Source organism: Podarcis gaigeae (assembly GCF_964106915.1).
Source record: "Podarcis gaigeae genome assembly, chromosome: 2".
In the NCBI taxonomy this organism is placed as follows: domain Eukaryota; kingdom Metazoa; phylum Chordata; class Lepidosauria; order Squamata; family Lacertidae; genus Podarcis; species Podarcis gaigeae.
In genome coordinates, this window is record NC_139679.1 from 25362018 (window position 1) to 25387854 (window position 25837).

The 25837-nt window shown below is 44.6% G+C and overlaps 1 protein-coding gene across 4 annotated transcripts in view; it reads left to right on the forward strand.

Moving 5' to 3' along the window:
• Window positions 1-25837, forward strand: part of AXIN2 (axin 2) — an 80609-nt gene that overhangs the window by 14640 nt on the left and 40132 nt on the right. The window contains exons 1-2 of one of the 4 annotated variants that reach the window (XM_083727468.1): window positions 16811-17478; window positions 19716-20665. In XM_083727468.1, coding sequence (XP_083583594.1) covers window positions 19842-20665 — 824 coding nt within the window. In that variant the 5' untranslated portion in view covers window positions 16811-17478; window positions 19716-19841. Of the gene's footprint in view, window positions 1-16810; window positions 17479-17639; window positions 17830-17921; window positions 18449-19715; window positions 20666-25837 lie in introns of those variants that run through there. The other 3 variants (XM_083727471.1, XM_083727470.1, XM_083727469.1) reach the window with 3 other exon arrangements.

Here is a 25837-nt window from a genome sequence, read left to right on the forward strand (position 1 = left end):
CCTAGTTCATGAAAATGCAGGAGCAATACTATTTCTGTCTTCCATGTTAGGCACCTCTTATGTGCTATGTGTGCGTGGTTGTTGTTGTTTACATGGAACAATCATTTCAGAATGCAAAGGGTTAAATTGTACAAAGCTCCATTTCTTTATTTCCTGTTAATCACATCATTGCCCGCATTAAAGAGAGAGAGAGAGAATGAGAGAGAGAGAGAGAGAGAGAGAGAAGAAACCAACAACAACAAAAACTGAAACATGTTTATTTCATTTGTTTAATTTCAAGTTCTGAGCACACTAGCTGGAAACTATGCTTGATAGTTAAACTGAAAACATTTGGATTTCCTTTCCCTCTCTGTCGCCACCCCCAGTTAGATCACTTCGTTCTTAGTCCAGGATTTAAGCAACATATTTTTTTTATAAAGCTATGGAAGCCAGACAGCAAAAACAAAAGGGATTTGCAGTTCTGCAGCATCAAATTGCACCAACTCAGCCCTGGTAATACATCAGATGTTTCATTCTGCCCATTTCTCTCTCTCTGTCACACAGACACACACACTTCCACAAATAATAATAATAATAATAATAATAATAATAATAATGGCAGCAATGATAATATATAATAGCAAAACAGGCCACAATCATGCAACCCTCAGACTGACAGACTTTTCAAAAAAAAAAAACACGTTCCTCATACCCATAACATTTTCCTTAAATGTGCTGGGAAATGCATATTCTAGTTTCTATGGCTTCCTTAGCACCCTTGACCTGCAGGTTTTTGCCTCCCAGTCCCATTTCCATCTTCTTTTAGGTAGATTTGCTCTTGAGCATTCATCTGCTACAACTTCCTCCTCCTCTTGATGATTGCATGGAGAGATACTAAACCCAGAAGTGGAATGGGATGGAAACTGGTGGATGTCACGACGCTGGAACTACCTTGCAAATAGGTTCGCAAAAAGTGTAATCAGCTCAATAAATAGAGTAGCTCAATAATTAGGAAAGTTAGTAATTTGTTACATGGCTTGGGACAGGGATACCCGGGGTGACATCTTCCCCCACATCAACCTGCCACCCCACCCAACCCACTTCCAGGTGCTTCCACCACCTGAAGTTAGATGGCTGGCTAAGAACATGAGAAGAGCTTCCTGGATCAGGCCAATGGCCCATCTAGTCTCTATTCTCATAATGACCAACCAGATGCATGTGGGATGGAAACCCACAATCAGAACCCAAGAACCAAGAGCACTTTCTCATCCTGCGGTTCCCATCAACGGGCATTCAGAAATGTTATTACTTGTCGAGACAGAGCAGAGCTGTCATGGCTGGTAGCCAGTGGTAGCGTTCAATAGCCTTCTACAAGGCTACAAGGGGAAGGGCATTTTCAGCTATAACACCTTCTCCTCGGGGAAAAGGTATTTTAGGGGCCAGCTGAATACCTTTTTATTTTTATTTTGCATCTTTGATCCCTGGTTATTTTGGTTCCTGTTGCAATTGTTTTTTAGCCTTGTCTTTCTTTTTCCCTTTTAGTAACTGTCTTTGAAATTTTGAACCGGTTAACAGTGTGAGTTGTTCACACATTACATTCAACAAGTGTAGAATTTGTGTACCGGTGTGGGCAAATAGCTGAGCTGCACACTTGCTCACGTGTTGTATTGTGTTTAATGTGTTATCCTGTTGGAATACCACCCAGAGTGGCTGGGGAGGCCATAAATTATTACTACTACTACTACTACTACTACTACTACTACTACTATTACTACTACTACTACTCTTATTATTAGTTGAACATGTGTACCCAACAGTTGAGCAGTATAAGTTGCCTAGAAATTTTTGCTTGTCACAGGCAACCAGATATTTACCCCATTTTTCAGTGTATAAAACTGCCCCCCCATGTATAAGACAACCCCTATTTTTTTAAACTCGAAAAGATCGCCCAAAGTTGTTGAGTCGCTTGTGAGGCTCCGCAGCTCATAGCTACATCTTCTGTAAGATTGCTACTTATGTGTGATCAGGACTATGATGCCGTGAAATAACTATATTCACAAGTCATGCAGGTGAAGTGGATGATGTTGTGACTTCTCATTCTGGCACTAGGTTAAGAAACTGAGCTGCCCCATCACAAAGATCCAAGGTTGAACGACACCTCTGCTATGGGCTCCCTAGAATGACGACGTGGATTGAGGCGCAAGCCTTTCTCCATTCTCTGTGCCCCATCTTCAATAATACTCACTGTAGGAAGAAGAGCCCAGCTAGTTTAGCATCCTGATTCCCACAGCGGCTAGCCAGATTCCTACGGGAAGCCCACAAGCAGGTCAGGAGGGCAACAGACATCTCCTGCTGTTGTATCCAGGCAACGAGTACTCACAGGCATGCTACCTCCAACCTTGGAGGGTAGCATTCAGCCGTCATGGCTAGTAGCTATTTATGGAGCTGTTGTATGAAGCGGTTTAGAGTACAGTATTCCATTTGCTACATCAGTGCTTTTTGTGGTTGTTAGTTGTGCCTTATTCCACAGTTTAGGAATCCATCACCTGCTCCGCCGCTCTCCAATCCATATTCCATCTTGGTGAAGAAAAGCAGTTGAGAAATGTTAATAGATAGCAAATCATTTTCATGTCCTTTATCAACTGATATGAAACATTTGGTGCAGATGCAGGGCCCTTTTAATGTCATCTTAAAGGAAAACTGGCCAAGAAAAAGAATGTCCCAATAGCGAGAATGTGCTGAACAAAATATCAAGTTGAAAAAGACTGGGGTGTGTGTGTGTGTGTGTGTGTGTGTGTGTGTGTGTGTGTAGACATTTGAGAGGATAAAAGGAAGAGAAAATGTATCTCTTATCGAGTTCATCCCCAGTAACAAAAGTGTGTTGGCTGACAAGGCTGGCTTCAAATCCAGTAAAATTGTGTGCTTTCTTCTCTCACTGAAGTCTGTTTCACAATCCTTTTTCTTCTTCTCACTCCCCTTGTTATAAGTGGGTGTCTGCGTATGAATAATATCATTAAAATTGTGTTTCCTTAAATGCAGGCAGATATGAAACTCAGTTTTTTTAAAACTTTCTTGGCAGTTTGTGAACTTATGAATACTTTTTTTTTATGGTTCAGTCAAAAGGACATGGAGAATATTTTAATAATTCTCACAATAACTTTGAATAACCTTACAGTGACTTTGATCCGTATTATGATCCACATTTGGAGGGGTGAAGCTACGAGAATGGAGGATTGCCATCTAGTGAGTTCATAACTGAGGTGAAACTTCCTGCTTTGCCGATATTGTTTTGTAAGTCACTTTGGGTCACTTCTTGAGAAGAAAGTGACTAATTAATGCAAATAATCATAATAATAATAATTTCTTAGCTACTATGCTACCCTGGCTCTCAGTGTTTAGTCCTACCTTCACACACACACACACACAGAGAGAGAGAGAGAGAGAGAGAGAGAGAGAGAGAGAGAGAGAGTGAGTGAGTTCGGGAACACAGATACTTTCTGCGATCAGGGACTTAATAGTGATGGCTTTGGCAGTCCCCCCTGGTAATAATAGTTTGGTGAGGGAGCAGCGGTCAGTAATTCTTAAGAGAAGTGTCAGAGTATGCCCACAAACACACACAGAGACCTAGGATTCTTCACGACACTAAAATTGATTTGAACCAGCATCTTCATTGTATTGTCTGTGAGAGATACAGAATACTCAGGGCATCCTTGCTCTGGCCCCTGCATTTTCTACACCTTTCAAGAGTGCCCCATTCATACAAACTGCAGAGCCATCATATCTCCCTCCCAGTCTTTACCAAAACTCTGCTTCTTTCTCCCACCCGCCTGCAAATCTCTCAACTTACTTTGGGGCCCTTCAACGTCTATGCTACAAATGAGTTCTTCTTTTCCTCCCAGATATCTCACATTGTAGGGTGGTCCCCTAGCCCCCTTTCATCTGGATGGTACTGTGCTTGAAGATCTTCGAGTGCTCAAAATCTGGAATGACTAGGGAGGTATGGGGGACAAAATCAACAAGACAGTGTTTTTCACTCTGCAACCGGTCCTCTTTGGCTGTCTTCTGATATTCTCTCTCTCTCTCTCTCTCTCTCTCTCTCTCTCTCTCTCTCACTCACACACACACACATGTTCATAGCTTTTTAACTTGGGAGCCTAGAGACTAAACTAACTTATTTCCCCTCTTTTTTGCAAATAAAGTAGCCTAAACTGCTGCCAATGGCAACAGGAGAACAGCAAGAGATGGTTCTGTATTACATCTTCCTTTCCTTCTGTGTGTCCTCTAAACAAAAAACCTCCCTCCCTCTCTCTCTCTCTCTCACACACACACACACACAGAGAGAGAGAGAGAGAGAGAGAGAGTACGGTACCTTTTCCACCTGCAAAGGTGAGAAAACAGCTTGGTTGGTGTGCATATGTAATTTTGATCAGACAAATGGCAGGAAGGATATGCAATCAACTCTGTATCACCTTTACAAGGCTGCTCCAGTTAGCCATTGCTATAATGCAAGTCTTATCTTCTCCATAATGGGCAACTTTAGGACAAATGCATGCAGTTGTCTTGGTGTTGGCATAGCAAAGGCAGTGCTTGCATGCTCGCATGGAAATGAAATTGTACCATCTTGCCTGATGACTTCCCTGATGGAAATCAGCTCAAACCCAGGGGTACTTAAAAGGAGTGTGAGCAAGTAAAACGACAGGCATTTAAATCACAATTAAAATACTGTGGAACGTAACCATGTGCCATTGTGTAGCATGAAATCTCCTCTCCCCCTTTTGTTTTTAAAAATATTGACTGTATTAAAAAAATGGCAGGAACGGCCCATAGTTCTCCTCCATGTACAAAGGAAGGAAATGCAAAACCTACATATGGGAAGGAAAGGAAGCTGAGAGCAAAGTGGGTGGCTGTAAGGAGAAGACTGGGAAGGAAAAGAAGTTCCCTGCACAGGAAATTCTCTCCTCCCTGCTTATCTCACCCCTGCTGTCAGAGCTGCAGCTTCCTTGTGCTACTGATCTACATGCCTGGCTCAGGCAGGAAAGAATCTCCTGCTGGCCAGTCCCTCTCCTTTCCAGCTTCCTTCTTCCAGCCCCATCTACATCTTCACTCCTGGCTTCAACAAACCTTTTCCCCCTAGCTGAGCTGGCTGTGCACTGGCTGTGGCAAACAGGCTACGGCAACTGCTTGGCCTGATGCAGTATTTTTGTGAATGTTAAGCAGATCAGAGTATTTCCTTAAGACCATCCAGATGAGTTCCTATGGCAATCAGAGGTTGAGGGTGGGGAGATGCGCAGAGGCCATTTGTGTGAATGTGCCCTTGGGCACATTCCGCTCAGAGGAGAATGAAAACATTCAGTGCCATTTGAGATGTTAGTGCAGGAAGTGGATCAACGTGTGTAAAATGGGATTGCAGTCTTATACTTGGAGTTGCACTGAATTTAGTGAAACTTTTTCCAGAAGTAAAGGGTTAGGGCCAAGGTGTCCAAACCTTTTTTCAAAGAGGGCCAGATTTGATGAAGTGAAGGGCTGTGGGGGCTGTCCAAAGTTGTTGACCTTGAAGTTGGATTGAAGTTGTTGAGCTTGTTTTAGGGTTGAAGTTGTTGAGCTGTTTTAAGGGTTGGAGTTAGGCTGGTTAGGCTAGGTCAAGCCACACACTATATCTCAAGGATATTTCTTCTGGATAACTTTTTCATTCCTCATAAGTATAGCAACATGATAAACACAGCAGGGGTGGAAATCTAATTTCCCCCTTTGCTGTCTCCACCCCCCCACCTTTAGGATGGTATCCTTTCGGTAGGCATATCTATTAACGATTGTGAAGTGACCAGAAAAAAACGGTTCTAGCCTGTTCCTGTGTCTTTAACAGCAGTGTACCCTGAGGAAACCAGCCACTGATATTTTTCAGAACATGGAGAATAAGGCTCACTGCTCGGAATAGGCACTTGCAGCCCAGGCAGAATTGACACACACCAGCCCATGTCACAATTGACACCAGCTGATTGACAGGTTGGCATGGTTTGCGGGATATAGCCTTGTGGGCCAAATAGTTCCCCACCCCTGGAATAAGCATTACCAACTGCTACTATGAGTGGCTCAAGCTACCATTACAGGTACAGGAGCAGAGACCAATGAAAAATTGGCAATCCTAATATCTCAAATATAAGCCCATTTAATTATTCAAAAAAGCAGTCAACAACAAGTCATTCCGGCTAGAGGTATAAGATCTCTTACTGAGTGCATATGTGTAGTCTAAAGCAATGAAAGGGAGCATTTGTCATCTACTGGAGAGATGGAAGGGTGGTAAGTGAAGATCATACCTGTACTATTAAGGTTTACTTTCCTCTGTCCTCCACTTCCTTGATCTGATAAAAGTGCCATATTGACTCATCTGGGAGCTGTAATTTATTTCACTTTGTGGCTTGTCACGTACTTTCTGACTTATTATAAAATCCACATATACATATGAACACTACTGAGAGGAGTTTAATGCACCTATGAAGCAATTTACAATTAAAACAAGAATAACTTCAAAGGTATTAACTCACATGTGGGCTCCAAGCCTCTCATGGTGTTCTATATACAGGGCTTTCCTTTCATTTTGATCAAACCTGTTCCATCACTTCAGCTGAAGTAGTTGCAAGCCTTTGATCTTGTTATCAACGTGACCACTGGTGAGAACGCTACAACTTGCATTGCGTGTGACAGCGTATATGGTGTCAGTTGCTGTGCCTGAATAGCAGGTTTTCAATTCTGGGTGAAATCTTGACTTCTCTCAGAGCCACTGCAATTTATACCTCTGGCAGGTACTTTCCGGTAACACATTCACTTTGCGGTAAAGAGGTTGCAGAGCACCTTTGTGGTGCTTCAGTAATGTCATGCATTTATCCAGGGTAAAGATGATAAGATGTTCTTTTAAACTAGCTGTGCTACTGACTTGCTGCTTTGCTAGTGGCTCATTCACAAGCCAGATGGGGGATTCCCCAGGTGATAATTCTGCAATTCACCAGACCAGGGCTGTGCTAAATGGCTCTGTGTGTGTGTCCCACTCCCTCCCTTATGAACCTCTCTCATAACTGGGTGCGATCCTGAGAGAATGTCGCCTGCAAAAGTCCAATGAAATGAAATGAAATGAAATGAAATGAAAAGGACCTTGACTTCCACTGTAGCATTGAGCATAAGCTCATTTGAACTTTAAAGGGCGAAGGCAGATGCAGTAGTACCGCCGGTTGCGGATGGGATCTGTTCCAGACCTCCGGTCGGATCCCAAGGTTTCCCAAGGAGGCACCGCTTCTGCGCATGTGCGCAGCTCGGTAGAGTGCTTCTGTGCATGCGCACGCAGCAAAACCCGGAAAAATACTTCTGGGTTTGCCGCATACATATCCCGAAGGATACGTAACCGGAGGTGAACATAAATAGAGCTACCACTGTAGTGCGGCCACTCTGGAAGCATCCTTTTCACATACAGAAGATCCCTGGGTTCAATCCATGGCATCTCCAGTTATTATTATATTTATTTATTTATTTATTTACTTCATTTTAATTTATATCTCACCCATCTGGCTGGGTTTCCCTTACCACTCTGGGTGGCTTACAACATTATACACACACACACACACACACACACACACACACAAACATATATATATGTTTATGTGTGTGTGTGTGTGTGTGTGTATAACAAATACAACAAAACACCAAACATTAAAAAAATCCTATACAAGCAACAAACAAACCAATAAATCAACAGAAATCGATAACAACAACAACAAGCAGTTTAAAGTTATGCCCAAATTAAAATAACCACCAGCACCAACTAAACAGTTAACCAACACCAACCCGACAAAAAACAAGACAGAAGAACCAAAATTAGTGCCATTTAAAACATTTTAGAAACATTTTAGCCAGTTGGCGCAAACTAAGAGTTATTCCAGCAATGTCCCTCCTGCCTCCCAGGAGCCTTTTTTAGCTGTTCAGGGTGAGTCTGGGCCCTGCCCCTAGGCCAGGTGGAAATGGGCCTCCCAACATGGAGGAAGTATTTCTTTCTTCCAGCACCCAGGCAGCAGCAATTAGGGTTAGGGAAGATTCCTGTCTCAAATCCTGGAGAAGCACTGCCAGCCAGTGTTTACATTCAGTGGTGTCCAAACTTTTTTCAAAGAGGGCCAGATTTGATGAAGTGAAGGGCCGTGGGGGGCGACAGAAGGGCCAACCAAAGTTGTTGACTTTTTTATGATTGAAGTTGTTGAGGTTTTTTTTAGGATTTTACCCCAGGAAATAAACTGCCACAGGGGCTGGATTAAACCAACCAACGGGCCAGATTAGGCCCCTGAAGTGGACTTTGGACATGCCTGATTTACAACACTGAGCTGAATGCACCAATAGTTTTGTCTCAGTAGAAAGCAACTTCCTATGTAGCCAGTACAACATGAAACTCTTAATCTCAGGGATATGGGCTTGAGCTCCACGTTGGGCAAAAGATTCATCTGCATTGCAAGGAGGTTAGACCAGATGACCCACGCAGTCCCTTCCAACTCTACAATTCTATGATTCCTATCGTATCATCAGAAACACCCCACAATCCCCAGTGCAGATCTGCATTATAAAAATAGTTTCTTCTCTAATTTATATGGGAACGAAAGAGAAGATAGAGCATTCATCCAGCCATGTTTAATTTTTATTTTTTAAAAAGTTAGAGGGTGGTGGGCAGAGGCAGTAAAATCAGTGTGTTAATTCACTGATATGCTTATCAGTCACGTCAGTAACAAACTGGGAAGGAAACCGGTCTTATCCCACCACAGAGGAACATGCTGTGTGCTCTTTTTATATGTCTGACTTCACCCAAAAGTTTCTTGCATATTTTTTTCTGCATTGGCTTCTGAATCAGACATTTCGGAATCATTTCCTTCTTTGATTCCGCTTTACTTTCGGTTGCTTTTTGGACACTGAGCGCCCCCCAAACTATTGCTTTTGGATGATAAGCAGAAACTCACACTTAAGGCGTGTGTACGTCGTGTGTAACAGCAACAGTAAACTGAGGGTGTACCATTGGGAGAGTGGGGCAAGGTTATCTGGGTCAGTTTTATGTTTTAAGTTGCTGCCTTGTATCACTTTCGCTGCCTTAATGAATAGGTGACAGGCAAAGAAGCAAAATATGAATTGTTAATTTTGCCATCTGCTCGATCTGGGAATTCATTTCCATTGGCAGACTGGAGAATCGGATGGAAATTCAAAGATACCCAACTTCCATGCTGCTTGTACAAGCTACGTGTCTATCGGCTTCCCTCTAGGCCTAACAAGAAGGGCATCTATGTGTAATTACAGAGATGATGAAATTTAGGAAACTCTTGACTTTCAAGCATGAAGGAAAGCATGAAAGGGCTACTTGTTCCTGCATTTCCTTATCTAGTCCATCAGTCTAGCTTTTAGCAGTGCACATGCCCCAAGCGTTACAAATTATTGTATGGTTTTGTTGGTAAGAGTTGATGTTGCTCCAAACTGGCAAAGACGGGAAGAGGTTACGCAGAGACAGCATCACGAAATGGTCTCTATAAAGCATCTGGGATACCCCTGTTGTGTTTACCCTTTTCAGCTCAATCCCTTGTTTTGTTTCATCTCCAACCATAGCAGTCATCCTCACTGTTAAACTCTCCCACAGACCACAACGGATCTACTATAGTACAAAAAGCGCCCTGTGGAGGGAAAAATGACCCCTGTGCATTTCAAAGGCTTTGTGTTTACACAGTCTACACCACACTGGCAAATGAGAGGGGAACTTACTTGGAAAGATGTGTGAGGCTTCCCTTGGAGTGCTTTTGTGTCTTGCAGGACTTCTGCAGGGAGGGAGGTCCAGTTGTGGAGCAGCCACCAAGCAGGCCTATGCGAATGCTCTTGTCACATGGTTTGCATGCATGAATAATGCCATAACTGTGGTACCTTCAGTCGGCCTTAACAATTGCAGTCATGCAGAGGAAGAAATGTGGTTCATAGATCATAGAATCGTAGAGTTGGAAGAGACCCTGAGGATCCTCTAGCCTAGTCCAACCCCCTGCAGTGCAACTGTCCCTTACTTACAGGCATCAAACCTGCAACCTTGGCATTATCAGCACCACACTCTAACCAACTGAGCTATCCAAGCTGATCCTTGTGGATGGCCTGTTTAGGATTATAGAAATCCAAAGTGGAACCTTTAAATTAGAAAACCTGTGTAAACTATGCAGTGCTGAAGTGACATGAGTCCTGTGGATCGTGATTCTCCAGAGGTTAACAAAGAAATCCCAGCACGGGTTACAATAAAAACATGCTACCAAGCCCAACTGATGTTACTGAAAAACTGAACACCAGTTCAGCACACTAGCAAGTAGTAGTAGTGATGATAATGATAATACCTATACCCCACCCGTCTGGGTTGCCCCAGCCACTCTGGGAAGCTTCCAACACATATAAAAACATAACAAAACATTAAAAACTTCCCAATACAGGGCTGTCTTCAGATGACATGACTGTGTAGTTCTTTATCTCCTTGACATCTGATGGGAAGGCGTTCCACAGAAATGGCACCACTGCCAAGAAGGCCCTCTTGCTGGTTCCCCATAACTTCACTTCTCGCAGTGAGGGAACAGCCAGAAGGCCCTTGGAAATGGATCTCAGTGTTCGGGCTGAAAGATGGGGGTGGAGACGCTCCTTCAGGTACAGAGTGCCAAAGCCATTTAGGGGTTTAAAGGTCAACACCAACATTTTGACTAAAGGTCAGCACATCTGACTATGAGGACAGAATACTTCCTTTTGTCTGCCTCAAGTCTCCCACCATTCAGCATTAGATCAGGGTAGACAATTTCCAATTGTGCTTTTCAGATGATGCAGACTCCCATCATCCTTGGCCATTGGCCCAGCCCCAGCTGGCTGGGGCTGACAGAGGTTGCAGTCCAAAATATCTGAAGGGCACCATATTGGCTACCCCCCGGACCCTTGTGACTGATCACAACTAAGTGCCATGCTCCTATGGATGCAGCCAAGCCAACCCTCTGTGCAGCCGGGGAACTTTGCTCACATACAAATGAATAGTCGGTTGCACTCCCGTCTCCCCCTTCGTCAATCCATTCGTTTGAACATATGTAAGGAACTGAACGCGGGTGGCGCTGTGAGTTAAACCACAGAGCCTAGGACTTGCCAATCAGAAGGTCAGCGGTTCGAATCCCTGAGGCCGTTGCTCGGTCCCTGCTCCTGCCAACCTAGCAGTTCAAAAGCATGTCAAAGCGCAAGTAGATAAATAGGTACTGCTCTGGCGGGAAGGTAAATGGCATTTCCGTGTGCTGTTCTGGTTTGCCAGAAGTGGCTTAATCATGTTGGCCACATGACCCGAAAGCTGTACACTGGCTCCCTTGGCCAATAAAGCGAGATGAGCGCTGTAACCCCAGAGTCGGCCACAACTGGACCTAATGGTCAGGGGTCCCTTTACCTTTAAGGAACTGGAAAAATGTTGCCTACGAAGTGTCTCATGCACCCTTCACGATAAAGCATCCAAGTAATACTTTACTTTGTACATTGAAAGAGCTTTTAAAAATGACCCTCGATAATACATGCGCGTTATCCTATGCGGCTGTTTTTAAGTGGAAATGTGGTGTGGCTCCGCATCGGGGCAAGTTTTGCACGCAAGCGCTGCTAAGCCAGCAAAACTTTGTTCATTTCCGCTTCGAGATTCTTCAGTTTCAAAAGGATGCGCCCCCATCCCCCTCGCTCTGCCGAGAGCCTCGTGGCGCCTCCTGCGTTTTTGAAGCTCGCCTAAGCGAAGGCGGGAGTCCCGTCGAAGCTATACTGTAGTATCAAACCCGCTCAAGCCCCGCCCATCCTCTGTGACAATGGCTGATGTGCCCCCGCCCACCCGAGCGAGAGCGGAGCGGAGCATTCATTAATAAAGTGAGAGCGCGGGGCGGCACCTCCTCCGCGCGCTCTGCTAATGTATCAATCGTAAGCATGTGCGTCCGCCACCGCCTCCCCGCCACCTGACTGTCCAATCAGAGGATCCCGGCTAGGGAGTAAGAGCTAGCTGAAGGGCCAATGGGAGGTGCCTGGGCGACACCCATCGGCGCGGCTTGGGGTGCGAGAGAGCGGCCGAGTTGCCAAACGCGGTGATCTGTGGCTCCCTCGATGGGGCGGCGGGAGGTGCTTGCGTTTGGCACGCAATCTGCAGTTTGGGAGGCAGCGCGCGGCACCTTTCCTTCCGCGGCAGGCGAAGGGGTGGAGTATGGCTGAGGTGCTCTAGGCATGCGTGTACCTGGATGCGAGTCTTCCCACAATCGAATCAGATTGGGAACGGGGCGATGTGTAAACAGAAGTCTTCTTTCCCTTGCCTCCAGATCTTTCAATCTGGCAAAATATCCGAGGCTGGGAGAACAGCTATGACAGGGCCTTTCTCCTAACTGCGAGTCTGGGTCTGGGAATGTCAAGACACCTTCCCCATCGCTGTCATTTACTCCAAAGACACCCAGTTCTAGGCGCCAGGTATCGCAGACACCTCTGACATTGTCGCCAGCCGTCAGATGCCCCACTCGCAGCCCCGACATGTGTAAATCTATTTTACCATTTTGGTGTACAGTGGTACCTCGGGTTACATACGCTTCAGGTTACATACGCTTCAGGTTACAGACTCCACTAACCCAGAAATAGTGCTTCAGGTTAAGAACTTTGCTTCAGGATGAGAACAGAAATCTTGCTCCGGCAGCGCGGCGGCAGCAGGAGGCCCCATTAGCTAAAGTGGTGCTTCAGGTTAAGAACAGTTTCAGGTTAAAAACAGACCTCCAGAATGAATTAAGTACTTAACCTGAGGTACCACTGTATATGATTGAAATCAACATCAAGTTGGTTAAATTATTTGAATTTTATTTAAACCTTAGGATTTGGCCCAAGCCAACTTCTAGGGGCTGAGGTACATTTTGCCCCCCCCATAAAGTATTTGAGGGCCTGCCCTCCCCCCCTTTGATGGGCTTTGCCCTTCAAATGGTGTGTGCATGCTGAATCATGTGGTCATTTATGCAGGGTGGGGCTTACCTGGGTCCCCCCAATATTTTATTCAAGTTTGTACCATTGGCCCAAGTTAATGCATAGTAAGGAAATGGGATTTTTAAAAAAAGTATTCCAGAAGAAATCTCTCGCCCCTATATTTTTAGAATCCAAAACGTTCTTCACTTGTCTTTATTGGCGAGTCAGTGTTTGTATCTGGCCAAGAGCTGCGACAATGGCCTGGTTGAGCCATTCTACACGATTGCTGCTTGTGTTGCGGGTTGCTGCATGAAATGCGTCCAATAGCAAAATAAATGAATGTTTGTAATTATAAAAGTTGGGCTGGAGGGCTAATTATAGGCTGCATGTGTTCTTAGTGTATTTCCAAGGGACTTAACATAAATTGCATTCACACAAAAAGGTAGCCGAATCTCCACAGAGCCACGTGATGCGTTGATGGAGTTGTTGTTCTTGCATTAGCCTGTAAGAGTGCTGCTCTTAAGGGATGCCTTTGGTCTTGGTAAGACTATGGCCATTTAGGTCACTTCGACACACATAAGCTCATTTATATGAATGTATTTGGGACACGTAAAGCCTGGATACTAGAATTGTGCTTTGGAATTGCATCCCCATCTGCACTTCTGAAAATAAACCATAAGAAAATAACACAGATAAACTTACATCTGAGTCATTCACAGACCCTCCCAAGTGTCCCTATTTTCCAGGGACAGTCCCAGATTTACAGAAGCCATCCCGATTTCTGATTTGATCCCGGAATGTCCCGCTTTTCCTAAGCACGTCCCTATTTTCATTGGAGAAGTGTTGGAGGGTATGCGACCCCAAAGCCAAGGAGATAAGTTACAACCTTTAGAAGACATCTATACTGTATAGCCCTGTATAGGGAAGTTTCTTAATATTTAATGTTTTATTATGTTTTTATATATGTTGGAAGCCACCCAGCGTGGCTGGGGCTACCCAGTCAGATAGGAGGGGTATTCATATTAAAATTACTGTTCTATTATTATTATTTTTTATTATTATTTAGGATGTTCCTATTTTCATTGGGGAAATGTTGGAGGGTATGCATTCACAGATCTTCTGCACATTTACCTCTGAGTAAATAGCTGGGACACAGGCTGGTGGTTGTTTAGATCTGGTGACACATTTCACAAGGATGCTCAAAACCCCCACATACATATGTCCTCGAAGAGCTTCCAAGACAATGGCCAAACATCCTCCAACAACAAGGGGATAGCCTGCTTAATACTGTCTCCTAGGCATCCTGCCTTGCCTTCCCTGCCCAGCCAATGGGGATCCGAGGGATGGAACCAGCCATGATGCCTGGGTAATGCTTCCTCTTGCCCTGTAAGCTGCTAGCATAGACCACAGCTGTAAATCTCACAGAACGAAGTTGATGCCCATATACAGTGGTACCTCGGGTTAAGAACTTAATTCGTTCTGGAGGTCTGTTCTTAACCTGAAACTGTTCTTAACCTGAAGCACTACTTTAGCTAATGGGGCCCCCTGCTGCCACTGCACGATTTCTGTTCTCATCCTGAAGCAAAGTTCTTAACCCAAGGTACTATTTCTGGGTTAGCGGAGTCTGTAACCTGAAGCGTATGTAACCCGAGGTACCACTGTAGTGGCAATGAAACAGAAAGGTGAATCAGTGCTCCATGTTCAAAGAGCCATGAGACACATTCACATTGTACATTCAAGGCTCATGGCTTCTCGCAAAGAATCCTGGGAGTCTACTCCCTCACAGACCCTTTACAAACCAAAGCTTCCAGGATTCCTGGGAGAAACCACGTGCATTTAAATGTATGATGTGGATGTGTACCTTGGGTTACAGACGCTTCAGGTTACAGATGCTTCAGGTTACAGACTCCGCTAACCCAGAAATAGTACCTCAGGTTAAGAACTTTGCTTCAGGATGAGAACAGAAATCACGCAGCAGTGGCAGCGGGAGGCCCCATTAGCTAAAGTGGTGCTTCAGGTTAAGAACAGTTTCAGGTTAACAATGGACCTCCGGAACAAATTACGTTCTTAACCCGGGGTACCACTGTACCTTGGATTTGATGAAAATTATCCTAAGTAATTAGCAAAGATGCACAAAAGGCCCACTTCATCTAGCCGCACTTCCTTCCAAAAAATGTGTGCATGGTTTTCATTTAATTGCCCTGTGGCAATAATCCAGGCAAATTTACTTGGGAGTAATTCCATTAGGCTGTAGTGGGACTGAGGATCAGGCTGCAAACCACCTAGATTTTTTATGGTACCTTCCCTTAGAGAGAGAAAAAAAGGTCCTGTGGTTCCCCGTGTTTTTGTACAGCTCCTAGCACAATGGGCTGGGTCTCTGGGCTGTATGATAAAAACTAATTATAGTAATGTGATTAAAGACCATCTTTCTACTATTGAGGGGGTTGGGAAGAGAATACCCCGGTGGCCAAGTTTTATTCATGGGTATTAGTCTTGCTTGTTTTGTAAATGTAATTAAAAAATTAAATCCCTTAAAAATAAGCACGTAGAATAGATGAAGACAAGAAAAGTGTGTGTATACGGTATGTGTGTGTGCGTGTGTGCCCGCGCGCCTGTTCGCACCCCTGCGCGCGCATAAAGGAGTAAATTAAACGAAGAGAAAAAACAGACTGGAACCGCTGAGTTCAGATGCATTATGGCACTGGAACTTCCATAAAGTTCAGAGGTTTTGGATTTCCGTGTTCTGAGGCTGCCCGTAAAATAAAATTTAAAAAAACGAAAAAGCTCTAAAAGACAACAGACCCAGACTTCATAAGGGGACTGAGTTTAGTGGGGGAAGGGAGATGGATTGGCCCGAAACCTGCACGCCAGATCCAATCTCTAATTAGAACCTTTTGTCTAAAGTCTTTTCTAAAGCATTCCGTGTCTGTTTAATATTTAACATATGGGGGGTGGGGGAACAGAGTTTTGTTGGTGTGCCAGTTATATTACAATCAGATATTGTTTAGTTAAGATGCAGAATAAAAAAGAAAGGAAAAGGAAAAGGCCAATTTTCTTCTAACATGAAACTTTAAAGAAGAAGAAAAGGCAGTGGGGGGGGGGAAGCGCGCGGGAGTGGGGTGGGGGTGGGGTGGGGGACTCTACCGCAAAATGATATCACAGTCTTGCACTACTAAAGTTGATCATTCCATCCTCCCTCCTCTCCCCGCCCGCCCCCCCCCCCGCGCCGCCCGCCACCTCTCCAAAAGAGCAATACAGCAGTTGCTCTGCATTGTATGGGAAAATAAAAGGAAGAGAGTTCAAACAGCAATTGATATTTATCTCATGGGGTGAAGGAGGGGCGGTGTGTTGGAGGTATGTGTGTGTGTGGGTGGGGGGGGAAGGATAGTTTGCAAAGAAAGGGCTAAGTTGATTGAGCAACGAACGGGTTAAAGGCAAGGGAGTGTAGCTGGCAGAACCGGGAGGAGGGAATGTTGCCTGTCCCTTTAAGGTTCCTGCAGCACTGAGAGAATTGCAGGGATAATACGATTGGGGCGGCAGGATCACTTACTTCTGACGTTCCAAAGCCTGGGGGAGTTGGCTAGAGATTGTTTCCCTTTGATAAGGTCCTGGCAACTTGGTAGCAACTCAAGAAGCAATAATAATAATAATAATAATAAAAATCTAAGCGCTTCGGAGTAAAATAAAAAAGAAAGAAAGAAAAACCATCCAAAGTGTGGGGGAATAATTAGTCCCTGTAGCTGCCGAGCAATGCCAGTACGTAATGCCGGTTGATCTTGCGATAGTAGGAACCGCGTATACCTTTACAGATGCACACACACAGAGATAGAGAAGCGCACACAGATATATTTTATTTTATTTTAAGGCGGAAGGTGTTGCCGGGAAAAAAGGACGCTTATCTCCCTTACAGGACCGTTCTCTCGGTTGTTCACTTTGATGTGCACAGTTAAACCCACAGCTCAGTGTTTGTTGGAATAGCCCGGAGGACATTTGGTGCATGGAATGACTGCTTGAAACAGGACCTGAGTTGAAAGAAGGGGGGCGGGTGGGGGGTCAGGAGAAGTGGGGGAGGGATCAGGTCTTTTGATATATATATATATATTTATTTATTTTTTCCCCTCTCCCTTTTCCTTTCGGCTTAAAGAAGAAGCGGGGCGTGAAGGAAGGGAGAGGATCATGCTGAAACTCCTCTCTCCCTCTCTCCGCTGATACGTTTCGCGTGCAATGTCCTGCTCTCTCTCTCTCTCTCTCCCCCCCTCCGCTCCCCCCCCCCTTTTAAACTCTCAGATGCTATTATGAAGCATGAGAGGAGGCGGGTGATGAAAATATAGGGGGAATCGGCGCAACGCTGCGGATTACTTTTCTTCATTCTGTAAAGCGAGAGAGAGAAGGGGGGGTGGGAAGGCTAAAGGAGGTGGGTTTTTTTTTAAAGGAAGTACCGAGCGCCCGTTTACGGAGGGGGCGGGAAAAGAAAAAGAGAAGGAGAAGAGAGAAGGGGAAAAGGACCCACTAAAAACTACTGGATCAATGGTAAGTTGCACAAGAATGTACGCGATTCCCCAGCTGCCTGCTTGCCTGTTTCTCTATCCCCCCCCCCCCGCGCGCCCGCTTTCTCCCGATCGCTTTGATGTCCTCTTGGCTTGAGCTTTGAAGTTGTTAAGGAAAGCTATTTATGCGTTAGTTATGAGCAGGCAGGGCTCGGTTGAGGCGATAGGCGAGGGTTTTGTACGCGAACAATAATAAACAGCAGAGGTGTGTGTGTGTGTGTGTTGCGTTTGTGTGTGTTCGAGAGACGGGAGAGATCTGGGGAAGGAGTGGGGTCTTGCACAGGACAAGCCCCCCCCCACCTCCAACCAACGCACCCCAATTGCAGATATCCCGGTAAGGTGTGTGCGTGGGTGTGGGGGGAAAGAAGGTTCCATTTTCAGATTTGGACTTTTCAGATTGGGAAGGGAGGTCGAGATCAAGGATGTGCATTTCTTTATGTGCCGGGGAGGCAGGGATGCAGCGAGGATGCGAGGACTCCCTGCCTCTTCTCCTTCTCCCCCCCCCCCCAACTCTTCCTTTACACCCCTCCCACTTCTCTCGGCACCCCCTGCGAACTCCAAAGAGGCGCTGCAGGCTTACTTAGGGGTCAGTTGTTGCACAGGGCTCGGAGAAAGCAACTGGCTTAAGACTTCTCTGTGGCTTTCTCGCTCTCTTCCCCCCCCCCGCTCTCCCCACCTTCACTCTTCCAATTCCTCTTCTCGGTTCCTGAGATCTCTCGGCCTTTCCACCCCCCTCTCCCCTCCAGTCAGTCGCCATTTCTGGAGGGTTACTTACCACCCCCCTCTTTTATTTTTACCCCCCTCTTAAGGGTTGCATTTTAGCAGCTCGCTGGACTACAATGTCTTCTTTTAAATCCTCCCCCCACCAGTCGCCCTCTTTACTCGCTCACTCTCTTTGATGGGGGGAGCTGGAGAATATAACAGCCGGGCTTGGAGTTTCTGCACGCGTTCAGGTACATTACAGAAGAGAGGGGGAAAATACTTTCTTGGCAGTAGTTTGTATTTGTTTGTTGTAAAGGCAAGCAGGCGTTTAAAATGGTGGTGTGGAGAAATGTCATCTTATGAGTAGTTCTGAACTCTTCACATAACTTCATAAACCAACTTTTTAAAATTGGATGTTGGTTGGTTTTGTGTATGTGTGTGTGTTTAAATAAACTGGTTGAAGTCTTTGCAATCCCATTTTCTCCCGAGTGAACTAAGGAAGGATGTTTGGAAGAAGCCACAAAACTTCTCAAGATCTCATTAATCCATCTTTAATGGTGGAAACTGGCTAAGTTTGAGAAGAAAAAGTGCATGACAACCCGAGCAAGGGAGGTGGTGGGGGGGGGGGAGGGAGAATTGGAATCCTTTGCTTCCAAGTGGTTGGAAGTTTTTAAACATGTGGATGTCTTTAACATGTGAATGGTATAACTTAAGCAAGTCCATGAGATGCCTTTGAAGGCTGTAGGCAACTGATCAGAAATGAGTCAGACAGACCTAGTTTTTAAACTAAAACACTACTGTGGTCAAGATTCTCTCTCTCTCTCCCCCCCCCCCATTTTATTTTAAACACTTTCTCAATATGCCATTTGTTTTTTTCAGAGGAGCATCCAGCATTGTGCTTAGAAGGGTTTCTGGTGATCATAATCTAAATGTTTAAGGAGTTGAAGGGTTTTGGAGGAGGGGGGGGGGCAGAGAAATGGAAACCAGATGCTGAGGAAAGCATGTTTTGTTCTTTGCTTTGAGTTATCTACTGAAGAAAGAGAGGGAGGCAAAATTTTGAAGGATGTGTGTGTGTGTGTGTGTGTGTGTGTGTGTGTGTGCTTGCACACAAAATAGGTTTAACAACACAAGGGATCCAGTATTGTTCCTGGGACTTCTCAGATGTTATCATTAGTAGGAGGGAAAGGTTCACAGGGGGGTTTCTTTTCTTTTCTTTTGCGTGTTTTGATTTTATAGGCAATGCAATAATTAAGACTTCATTTTTGTTTTTGCCTCCGCCCCCACTCCTTTTGCTCCCTCCACACCAAAGTTAAAAGTGTGCCCAGAGTTCAATCTTCCTCTTTGAAAAGCGTATCTGATACTTTTGATTAGCACTGCAGATAGCTGCGGTTGCCTCTTTATTTTAATGTGAGGAGTTGAAAAGCCTGTTTACTTTTTGTCTTTGATGTTGGGTGGATCTGGTTTTGATTAGATCAATACTTCCCCCCCTCTTTCTTTTCCTTTTTTTTTTCCTTCAAGAGAGAAGACTCTGAAGAATCCCCTGCTGACTTGAGGAAGAAAAGAGAGAGGGAGAGAAACAACACACATACAGATTACTGAGGAACTTAAAAAGAAAAAGTCCTGCCAGAAGGGACTCCCGGAACCATGAGCAGCGCAGCATTGCTGACTCACCTCCCAGACCCCAGCAGCAGCTTCAGAGAAGATGCCCCACGCCCCCCTGTACCAGGGGAAGAAGGAGAGACACCATGCCACCTGGCTGCCACTTTGTTTGCCATGAAAAACCAAAGCTTCAAGGCCATGTCAGTTTCTTCCACGCCAAGGAGAAATGAAGATGGCCTTGGGGAGCCAGAAGGCAGTGCATTCCCAGACTCTCCTCTAGCACGATGGACCAAATCCTTGCATTCCTTACTGGGGGATCAAGATGGTGCCTATCTCTTCCGGACCTTCCTGGAAAGAGAAAAATGTGTGGATACTTTGGACTTCTGGTTTGCCTGCAATGGCTTCAGGCAGATGGACCTTAAGGATACCAAAACTTTACGAGTAGCCAAAGCTATATACAAACGGTACATTGAGAACAACAGCATTGTCTCCAAACAGCTCAAGCCTGCCACTAAGACCTACATAAGGGATAATATCAAGAAGCAGCAGATCGATTCTATAATGTTTGATCAGGCACAGACTGAGATTCAGACAGTGATGGAGGAAAATGCTTACCAGATGTTTTTAACTTCTGATATATACCTCGAATATGTAAGGAGTGGGGGAGAAAATCCTGCTTACATTAACAGCCATGGACTGGGGAGCTTAAAAGTTGACTGTGGCTATCTCCCTACCTTGAATGAAGAAGAGGAGTGGAGCTGTGCAGACTTTAAGAACAAACTTTTGCCATCCGTGCTAGGGCTATCCAGTAAGGCATTGAGGGCTACAGCAAGTGTCCGGGCTACAGAAACTGTGGAGAATGGGTTCAGGTAAGATAACTTGCTTTGAATGACTTTTTGAGAGTCTGTTGCTCCTTTAAACAAATCTTGCAAAGTGGGTATATGTGCACATGCTTGTCCTTTGGAGTAGATTTTGGCAAAGATACTTTTTTTTTTAATGAACCTTAACAACTTGGCATTTATTTCTGGCTTGGTGGGGAGGGCTGTCTTTCTCCATAATAAAGAAAGCAGTACATTGTGGTTCTTAAGACCCACCAGTTCCTAAAGCTCTCTTAGACATCAAAAAAGAACTTCAAAGCGACTCTTGTTCTTTGAGACATGCGTTAATTGTTACCACTTTAAACCACATTAAGAGGAGCTGGGAAGAGCACCATCTAGGCATGTGAATGAGTAATGAAATACTAGTTTGCCAGCTTCATCCCCAGCTAGTGTCGAAATATGTGGATTACATATAGAAAATGGGAAGCAATTATGTGATGATGGAACGAGAAAATCCATATTATTACTGCGGGAGAAAATCCATATTATTACTGCGGCAGCCCGTGTGACTGAACTTTGTAACTTACAAGGAGACATGAAACACATGTATTCTTGGAGAATACCTTGTGTGGCTTGCTATCGGTGTCTTTAAGCCAAAGGAAATCTGTTTGGCCAATGAGATGGCTTCAGGTATGGGACATTAGTGTTAGGGGCAGAATTCCAACCGCTGAGTAAAAGAGGTGTGTGCTCCAGGTATATAGGAACTGAGTTGGACCTTTGGTTTCTCAGGCTCAGAACTGTCTACAGTGACTGACAATGGCTCTTCAGAGTTTCAGCCAGGAACTTTTCCTAGCCTGACCTGGAGATGAACCTAGGCCTTTTAGCATGCACTCTACCATTGACTGACAGCCCTTCCTAGTTAATGGAATTCAAGCTGCATTAAAAGGTGGTCCTATTCCCAATTCAGTACCTCAGGAGAGTGATATGAGACCCTCCTTTGGTGGCATAGGCTGATGAAAGTGGGCAAGACCAGTTTCTCACAAAATGGCAACACCAGCGTATTCTTTCTCTACCTTAATCGCGACAGAGTGGTATAATCTTCTGACACCTTATTCTCTTTCTCCCCTCCCTTTCCCCTTCATAAATGGGAATTGGTTGAACAAGGATCTATAGAGCAGAAGGACCTGCTCTCTCCCTCTCCCCTCTGTTCTGTGTATTCTCTCTCTTGCTTTGGGAGTTTCTTTCTCAGTCTGGTAAGTATTTGACATCTGGTTTACAGGAATTTTTGTGAGTGTTTCTGTGATTCATGGGACATCAAAGGGCTTCAGGCATCTCTTCTGTTTTCAGCTTGTTTCAACTATGGCCTGCCTCTAAGAGGAGGGTTCTTGAATTGCATCTGTTGTGTTTCTAGCTTGCAGCAGTGTTTATGGTCTTTTCCAGCGATAGGGTTGGAAAGGCAGCTGGTTCTAATTTGGCTTTCACTCACACCAGGGCAAATCTGCGGGGGCTCCAGATAGGCGAGGGGCTTCTTCTAGTTCTTGGCTGTACAAATGGCATCAGTGTGTGTTACCCGTTTGTTTTAATCTCTGTGGAGGTATATGCTTGCTCAAGCCTCTGTTTGCCCCAGTATCTTTCTGTGGTAAAGGCAAGTTTTCAAGTTTGAAGCCCTAGCAAGCCAATTTTCTTTCACAACCTCTGAACTGTACCAGTTGCATGAGCCTGACAACCATATTTGCTGTTGCCCAGATCAAACAGTGTTTATATGTGTGTATGCATGTGTATATGTGGTGGTGGGGGGTTGTGTACACACACACCCCTGCACACACCTAACACTCTCCCCAAGTTGAGATGACATTGTAGAAGGCATTGGCATGTCTAAACTCTGTTGACATTGAGGTGGCAGAAGGCATGGAGCTATTAATGTCAGTGCCACTCTGAAAAACACCTAGCAGGTAACTTTCTGTTCAGGTGAGGAAACTTCAGCCCACCCAATTCATGCATGCTTTTGATTAGGCATATATTGAGGGAGCTGGATAGCTCAGCTGGTTGAAGCATGGTGCTGATAATGCCAAGGTTGCAAGTTCGATCCCTGTATGGGGCAACTGCATTGTAGGGGGTTGGACTAGAGGATCCTTAGGGTCCCTTCCAACTCTACAATTCTATGATTTTATGCTGAAAACCTTCCTCTTAAGCAGATATGTACTTTGTGCTGCGCTGTTCTCCAAAAAGGCAAGAAGTTGCTTCTCCTTTTTTTTTTTTTTGTCTCCTTGACTGGATTCTTGTATGTAACTGAACTGAGAGCTTGGCCTTGAACCCAGGTTCCAGTTCCACTGCTGCCTGCCATGGACACTTTGTGTGGTCTTTGGTAAGTCGGTAGGTCTCAGACTCAGTTCCTCAGCTATGAAATGGGAATAATATCCCATAGGGGAGGGTAGGCATGGTCTCAGTAAAGGTTGCCAAGTCCTTTGCCAGTTAGAGGTGCTGCTCTTAGCAATTTCTGGACTAGAATCTCATTGTTGTTACCAAAGGGAACTAGCTGAGAAGCCTTTTCCCCCAAGCCAGTGGTCACCAGACATTGCTTCTCCTCCTGTCTCAAAGATATTAAAGTCCAGTAGTTTTCTCAGCTTGTGGATGAGTTGCTGTTATTTGCCTAGTCTGCTAGCAGTTGACAGGTGAATCCCCTTTCCCCTTGGCTGGTGTCTGCAATGTGTCTTCATCTTTCCGGACCTGTAGGTAACCAAACTTTAAAAAAAAATATTAATTGGAGGTTGTTTTAGCATGTAAGCTTTAATGAGGAGTGTGAAGCCTATTTGTCTCCCTCCCCTGGCTGTTTTCTGCTCCTAGGTTAGGTTTGGCGAACACACTTTCTTTACCCCAATCACATCCTCATGCTGTATGTGTTATAAGGTATTTTTATGAATTTGGGATTTCCCCGAGTCAAAATAAACACTTTGGACTTGGTTTTAGGTGTCTTCCCCTCTTTCTCAGGGCTGCTTTGTGTATTAATTGCTTCCTTGGAATGAGGATCTTGATGCTCTTCCACTTTCGGCAGTTCAGTGCAACAAAAGTGAAATTGAAAAAAAGTTTTGTTTACATTGGATTCTGAATGTATCACACAAAAGTTAATGTGCAGAAAACTGCCCTCTTACGGCACACTCATATATCATAGCAGCCAATAAGGTAGCCTCTCTGCTGTTAAGTTTTCTCTTGTAAAGTTATTGAAGCTCGCCTTCCCACCACATGGGGCTATAGCTAGCAGATGGCCCACTTTTGCAGATTGGCACTTATTTGTGGGGGAAGGTGTTGGAACCGAGATGGCTTCAGTTATCATAATAAAATTAAGCCAGGAGGGGAGAAAGACAAATGTGTACATGTGTGTGTGCTTGCACACACCAAGCAATCGGGTTTTTGTTTTGTTTTGTTTTGTTGGCAAAGTAGTGTGATGAAAGCTACATATTTGCTTCCCCTGAAAATTATAAACACAATGTTTCTGACCAAAAACCATTTGCCAGACAATGTGGCTGCAGATTCACACGATGTTTTCTCAACAGCAGTGAGAGCAATCCAGAGCTTTCTTCATATACCTCTGATAACCCACCTGAACACCTGTGGAATGCCAACTGCAGTGCAGCAAAGCTTAGCTTCCTAATTTACAAGGCTCCCTGTATAGACTTTCCATTACTTTGGTTGAAAAACCAAGATCTGAGGCTACTTATAAGGCTAGAGGCTAATCACAGAGGAGAAAACAGCTGTGCTGTTCAGGGTGTTGTTGGGTTTTGGGGGGTTTTCTTGCAGGGCTACCCACAAAAGACACCTGGAAAGATAAGTTCTGTGTGCTTTGTCTATGACACAGGCCTGCTCCCCAACACAGCACAGGGAGTGACAAACAAGTACCATTTTTATCAGTATAAGTGGTAGTAGTTTGAGAAACTTGAGACATTCTCCTTGAAGCTGAAGGGGAACTGCTACATGATTGTGGAAAACATTTGTCAGTATTGTGTCCTGTGGAGGCACTTTTTTTGAGAGAGAGAAAAAGAGAGTCCATGTAGAAATTTACACTGGAGACTCTGCTTCACACAGGAATTAAAACTCCTTTAAGGCAGCTTGATAGCATCTGGCTACAATTAAGTTTGTAGTGTGGTCAAGATCTTTCTTTTTTTAAAAAAAAAAGTGGCTATGAAAACATCCCTAATTGGTTTACTTAATGTATGTGGGGATTTTCTGTACAGATCTGTTTTAACTGGGCAAACTGTGATTATTATTTTTTAAATAAAAAGAAATTTATTGTTTAATGATATGATTGTACAAGTTCTGAGGAGTGGGGGAATGGCATTTTGCTAGCTAAATGTCTTGGTAATTTCTTGTGCTTTGAGTTTCTGCTGACTAGTTTAAGGTGATTTATAGATCCGTTGAACTTTGGAGCAGGACTTTTCCAAAAGTTCGGCATAGCTTGGGAAGTTGAGCTCTTCCAAAAAGATTTTGGAGATTCTCTCTCTCTCTCTCTCTCTCTCTCTCTCTCTCTCTCTCTCTCTCTCGTGGCTGCCTTACAGTATGGAAGAGCTTCCCCTTAACCTTCCCATAGGGATGACATGTAAACATAAACTAACGGGCGGCACGATTAAGGACGTAGCAGCATGACATGCACTTTAAAAGGAAGGTCTGTAGGATCCACTTAAGGAGCAGGCTTGGTTCTGTACAGATGGCGAGCATCTTGCAACCAGATACCTTACAACAATAAGCCCTAATGGGCCTGCGTTTTGTTAGAGCAGGACACGAAGCTGTTTCAAGGACAGTAATAAAAAGTAAAGCCTTTATCCTTCCCCCTCTCCCACCCCACTTCCTTGAAAGACCCCCAAAAAAACCCCAATAGCTGCCTTAAGAATGTCACGGGAACTTTACAAACATAGATAAGTTTTTGTTTTCTAAAGGTACAACATTTGGATCCTGCTTCCCCTTGCTTTCTCCCCCCCCCCCCTTTTGCAGAGTAACTTTCAACTGGAAACATGTGGGGTTGATCTGTCTTGAAGATCTGAAGGATCTGATTTTTCCCCCCCTACCGTCTTCTGTCACTCTTTGGTTATCTCCCATTCTTTCCTTCTTTTCTTTTCTCTTCCCCGCTCCCTTCCTTCATCTTTTGAATGTCTTGATCTTCCCACTGAAATATCTTTGTGTGCTTTGGGAAAGAATGTGTTCCCAGCTGCGCTTAAATACCTGAGTCTTTTG